At 57.7% G+C, this 6,017-nt stretch overlaps 1 protein-coding gene across 6 annotated transcripts in view; it reads right to left on the bottom strand.

The window, feature by feature from the left end:
- MVB12B (multivesicular body subunit 12B) overlaps positions 1-6,017 on the bottom strand; it is a 159,198-nt gene that overhangs the window by 19,676 nt on the left and 133,505 nt on the right. For 5 of the 6 annotated variants that reach the window (XM_023533057.1, XM_023533063.1, XM_023533062.1 and 2 more), the window contains 2 exons: positions 3,608-3,663; positions 960-1,019 (listed from right to left, as the gene is read on the bottom strand). In XM_023533057.1, the coding sequence (XP_023388825.1) occupies positions 960-1,019; positions 3,608-3,663 (116 nt within the window). Of the gene's footprint in view, positions 1-959; positions 1,020-3,263; positions 3,396-3,607; positions 3,664-6,017 lie in introns of those variants that run through there. The other variant, XM_023533058.1, reaches the window with a different exon arrangement.

Genomic DNA, 6,017 nt, shown 5'->3' on the forward strand with positions numbered 1-6,017 from the left:
AAAAAAAAAAAAAAAATCTTTAGATGACAATCAGGTCGGTTTTTATGATTTACCGAAAATCAAAGACAAAGGGGGACTTTTTTTGTCTTGTTTTTGCTGTGACAGGTTTAGAAATTTGTTGTACTACGTTGATTCAATTTTCCTTGATTTCAGCCATCTTTCAATAATGCAACCTGCTTCTGCTAGCTGGGAACGCACGAGAAAACCCAGAGGAACGGAGAATATTGAAATGGTTCTACCATTTCCATCTTTGAGACAAATGTCCGTCTCGGAGGAGCACCGGCTGCCAGCACGTGACTGCTTAACACCCTCCGGTACGTAAAAGGCGACACACGGTAACGTCGTCTGGTGAGAACGCGGACCATGACGGCACATCTGACCCCCCCCGGCCTGAGTCCCTCTCGACTCTCCTTCTTCAGAGCTGTCATGAGGCCTCCGGCCTTGGATTTCTTCCCTTTTTATTAGGAAGACGTCCGAACTATTTCAGACCAGGCTGCCAAACGGGGTCTGGCTTACCGGGCACAGTGGCGTGAGTCCCGACCCTTCCTCGGTGGGGGCACGGACGCGTCCCAAACCCCTGCCGGTGGCCAACAATAAAACGGAAAAAGGCAAAGAAGTCGAGGCCAAGACCACCCCCCCAACCTCCACCTTCTTTAAGCTGAGACGGTTCTGAAAAATGAGGCGGCACTGACTGTTCTGTCTGTCACTTAGAACCTCCTGCCTTAGAGAGAAGACGAGGAGATGCCGGTCACCTTAGGCTGGAAGCAACAAACACATTAGAAGGGAGTCTCTTCTTCTAAGCAATAAGTTTGAGTAAAAATGAAGTGCTTTTCTCAGAAAAGGGCCCCAGCCCTAGGACCTCCCGTTCCTGACACGGCCCCTGACGGGGCTGAAAGGCCACAGGGTGAGGGAGGGAGGGCCCGGGCCCCCGGCCCCCTCTTCCCCGGTGGCCTGCTTACCTCTTTCTCAATTTCTGCCAGAGATTTGATGGTGATTCCCAAGAGATCGAAGGGCTGCATCTGAAAATAGAGACAAGTCATTCTTTTCGAGGGCTGGAGAATGCTTCTCCACGCCGGCGGGACTCACACTGCCTGTGTGATCTAGTGTTTTCTCCGCAGAAACCCACCAGTGTGACCCCCTCGTGATTAGCGAGGGGAAATGGACCAGTACCAGGAGCATCCTTCCAGAAAACGTGGCCATCACCTGGTTGGTCCCTTCTGACAGAGACCCCTGTTTAGTCGTCTGTCTAACGGCGCCCAGGAGAGTCACTGCCCGCCTGAATGACAGTGACTGCCACCTCGCTCTGTTCCCTGGCCATGTGAGAAACCGGTCTGCTCTCTTTCTGCAGCCGTGGGGCCAGAGCTGGCCAGGGCTTCAGCAGAGGACGCCCTGACCGCTGCACTGACCGCTGCATCTGTATGGCGGAGTGGGTCTAAGGAATTCCAGCTGGCGGGCAGGGAATCTCGTGTCCAGGGTTCTGAGGTATCCAGGGAAGGAGCCGGGGCGGGGGGAGAATTCCAGGTCTTTGCGAGTGCGGGGTGCGTGACATAACTTCCCGCCAACTGCCATTTGAGAAAACAGCGGTGGTGAAAAACAGCACTGCATTTTAATGGGTATTTCTCTAACTTTGTGAAGTCCTTTTTTTCTTTTTTAAAGATGCCGGCTTTTCAACGGACAGAGCAAAAACTCAAATGAACGCAGCAACTGGAGTCGGCTGTGCTAAAAGCATGGGGAGAGGCCAGAGGGGACCCTGTCTGAGGCCCCTGGCCTGAGTCCCCTGCAGGCACACGGGTGGTCTGCCTTCCCACGAGGGCACAGGCCCAGCCTCCTGCAGCCCAGCCAGCAGCTGGCGGCCGGGGATGAACAGGTGAAACCCGCTGAGAGTCCCCAACAGAACCCTGGGGCCTTTGTGTCTCTGAGCTGCGGCCCAGAGGCCGGGCAGAGCCTGAGCCAGCCCAGCAGGGGTGTCCTGTGAAGCTGGTGAAGCCGGCTCCGACATCCCCAAGACTTGGATTCAAAACGGGGGCCCAGTGCCTCCTTGTGATGCAGCTGCAGGCTGAATCGCATCACGTCCTCTCCTGTTGAAAGGCAGTGTGGGCGGGCGGGCGGGCCTCCTAGCCAGGCTGCTGGGAGGGTTAAGTGCAGGGAGGTGCCCGGCACTGGGCTTGGCCCGCATCTGCTGGCCTGGAGCACTTGCTGAGTCGGCAGCGCCCTGGGAGCAGCACAGTAGTGAGGGTGATCTTGGGACGGGGCCACCAAATTAGGCGCTCAGCTCCCGGGGCTCCGCTGCCAGGAACCGCAAAACAGTCCGGCTCTCACACGCTGCAGCCCGAGACGGGCCGCCCGCCCGGGCCGCCCAGGATCCAGCGGGGGCCCAGCTGCTGTGCCATTCGGCTCGAGCTGCCCCACGAAACTTTCCTGACTGGAGCCGGGGCTGCTCCAGGGAGCTGGCAGGAGAGGCGCCAGCGTCTCCATGGCAACGTGGCCGAGTGGAGTCTGCTGAAGTTACTCACGCTCCGCATGTCACGTCAGGAGCATTTTTCAAGATTAAGCTGCTTACCAGAAGGGTTCAGAGGAGGCCTATTATATTTCATGAAAATGGAGACTACAGAGCAGGTCGAATCACAAGCCGGGTGGTTTTAAGCTGGATCCAAGAAAAACACTGAAGGATTCTTTAGCTTGTGCCCAAACCAGGGCCTTCACGTTTATTAGCTAGCTACTTAAGGCAAACTTCTGCAGAAAGGATGAAAAAAACCCCAAAAAACCCAGAAACAAGGCTATTGAGTCAGCGTGGGACAGGCCTGCACAGCTGAGGGAGGCCCAGTGCCCTCCTGGGGGACAGGCACCAACTGAGGGAGGGCCCCCCCCAAGTGCCAGGCAGGAGGGCCTGCAGCCCCAGCCCGAGCCGCCCAGTGCCCTGTGTGGTAGGCGCCTCTTACACTGGGCTCTGGCCTTCAGGCCCAGCCATCGGTCCCTCTGTCACTAAAGATTGGTTAGGAGCCCAGCTTGGGCCTGGGTTTGCTCGCAGGGATCACAGGGTCAATGCCGGCCTGCGGTGAGCAGGAGGGAGACCCACTCTGCACTAGCAGGGTCAGCCCTGCCTCCGAGGGACCTCCCAGTCAGAGCAGAGGACACGGTTATCAGGGAACGAGGCATTAAAATGGGGAAATGGGGCAACAGAACGGCCTTTCCAAGGAGAGCAGAGTCCTCTCTGCAGGACACTGTCATTGTTAAATTAAAAAAAAAAAAATGATTAAGCTGACCTTGGAAGGCAAGAACATTCACAACCAGTGGCGTTCAGGCCGAGGAATGGCCACGGGCGCAACAACAAAGCTCGGCTGCTCTGCTCGTCTGTCTCCTCCCCGCGTCTGCTCTTTTCTCTCATCCTTACGTACCTATCATGGGCGGCACGAGCTGAGAGGAACGTGACTCACCGCAGCTCCCAGGCAGCCCTGTCGTGGGGCTGCAGGGCCGAGCGTCCGGCGGGGGAGGACACAGGGCAGAAATGATTCCAGGGGAGGCAGGAGCGTGAGGGCCCTGTGTGCTGGGCAGAGGGAGCTCAGGCTCGGGGTGGTGGAAGGGAAGGGCACTCAAGCGTGAAACTTACACTTTCTGGAACACAAGAAAACTTCTCTGAAATCATAAAAGGCACACCATCCATGGCTGCAAAAGAAGAAAGGAGAGAGAAAATGGCATTGCAGACACCATCGACGTTTAGCAATTCAGACATCGACACGCACAGTACGAGCGAGTCGGTGGCTGCAGCCAGCCGACCTGCACACCAGTGGCGCCCGGGGGAACATGTGCACAGGTACCATCCCGGCTCCCGGGACACACACCGTGAGGGAGGCAGACGCTGCACGCCTGTCTCAAAGAGCAGGCAGTTGTGCAGACAAAAGCTGTGGGAGCAGAGGGGGGCCCAGCGCCCGCCCTCGGAGCCTGGCCTCCCACCCGTAAGTGGCAGGAGCCACCGAGGGGCCGACGGCGGGACAGAGGTGCATGAGGGCTGAGAGGGGACAACGCTGTGTTCTGTGAGGTGGGCAGACGTGCTCTCAGCCGAGAACATCGCAGCCCAGGCTGTCGGGCTCCTGGAAAGGGCCCGGGTTGGAGGGAAGAGTGATTCTGGAGTTTGACTGAGTTTGAATCCTGGCCGAGGCTTTGGAGGAGGTAAGTTCTGTTTAAGGGGCTGGCACGGCCTGCATTAAAGGGGTGCGTGTCCCAGTGCCCGCCACAGAGCAGGTGCTCAGCAGGTGGGGGCTGCGCAGCCCTCCCTGGGGGACTGGGTCCGGCCCCCGGCTTCCCGGGCTGACTCGCGGCTCGCCGTTCTGCTTGGTTTCAACAGGACACGAGAGAAAGGGTGTGAGTGGGTCTCTAGCACCGCAAATGCGGGGACGGGGTGTGTGTGTGGGGGGTGCACTTCCTTCTTCACAGCCCTGTACTCAGGTCATCTCCGTCACAGGCACGTGGTGAACCCCAGGACCTGAGACAAGTGTGCTTTCTGAATCACGTCAGAGGACTCTGACACCACGTCACTGCTGGAAGCCTTGGCGCTGGGAACGCGTCGCCTCTGGGGACACCCCCAGTGTGAAGGCTCAGCAGCCCGAGAGCGGGCGGAGGCTTCTCCTGGGGCCTGGCTTCTCTGTCCCATGGGAGCAGCAGGGAATGAGCGGAGGCCAGGCCTGGCTTTGCCGGTCCTAGCCATTTGGGCTGGGACTTGCCACCCGGCAATCAGCGTGGGGGCCTCACCCTGAGGGTTTTAGAAAGAAACGGACGGACGGAACAGAGTCAGTGCTCTGGGAAATATGGTCTTTGCTTTTCTCTCAATATCTGAAACGGAGACTTCTCTGGTATACAATTTTTTTCAGTCCTAAGAAAGAAGAGTTGCAGGAGCAGAAAGAAAGAAAATAAACATCAGAAAAGGAAATAAGAGAAAGAAATCTGGGGGGAAATTCTCTGATCGGCAAGATGAGCCAAATGGTTCATTTTTAAACCGCATTCATAATTTATTTCAGGGAAGGAAAAAAGGAAACTTTCTCTGCTAAGAAACAGCACAGCTGGCCCCGGCTGTGCAGCAGACACCTCCTTTCTTCGGAGGGCTGCTGTCCAAAGTCTGGCCACCGGCCTGGACAGACACCTGCGGTCTCCCATCACAGGGGGGCCCTGCAACCTGCCGTGACTTCCTGGAAGGGGACCGGCGAGGGGCTGCGAACAGTGTTAACACTTCCCCAGAAACGAGGGAGGTTTGGAAAACGCCCAAAACAATCTTACACAGTATGTTACACGTTCAAACGTACCAGTGAAATCTGAGCACCTGTGCATGCACGCTCACGTACAGCCGAAGAAGCGGGGAACAGAAGACCCCCAAAAGGCCACCGGGCCTTCAACGGAAGGGCAGGATCAGGTCCCACCCAAGGTCCAGCTCCCGCCACTGTCTGCCCAACTCAGACTGACCCCACACGGCACTCTGACGTCATGCCCCCTCCCTAATGCCACGGAGAAAGGTGGGCACGTGGCCCTGGCATTTCGGGTCATTTCACAGATTGAGGGTCAGAGCTCAGAGAGGTCGGGCCGGCCTGCCGAGGTCACGCAGGCGGCAAGCAGCGACTCCAAAGCCCATTCGGTATAAATGAAATTTCTGAGAATGTGTCCGCTGCTGCTTCCACACCAGGACCATCACCACCGCCCCAAGTTCCCGGGGGGCCTCCTCTAAGCCCTTCCTACTCAGACCTACGGGCCAGGAAGTGTGTGTGTGCCCGAATGGTCCAGAGCAGAGCCACTACTGCCCCCTCCCTGAACCCCCTTTCCTTGGTCTTCCCTCTGCCCTTAATGCTCCACCCTCCCCCTGCCATGCGAGCCGAGCGCTAGAAGCCCCACCGACGTCACCTCCTTCGAATCCCCAAATCTCACCTCCCCCACCGCCCTCCACCACTGTCGCTCTGCTCTCCGTGCACGTATGTGCACCCCGTTTCCCTCCGCCCCCCAGATCCCGACAGCACGTCCCCTCTGCCCCCCAGACC

This window comes from Pteropus vampyrus, unplaced genomic scaffold (assembly GCF_000151845.1).
Source record: "Pteropus vampyrus isolate Shadow unplaced genomic scaffold, Pvam_2.0 Scaffold95, whole genome shotgun sequence".
NCBI lineage: Eukaryota > Metazoa > Chordata > Mammalia > Chiroptera > Pteropodidae > Pteropus > Pteropus vampyrus.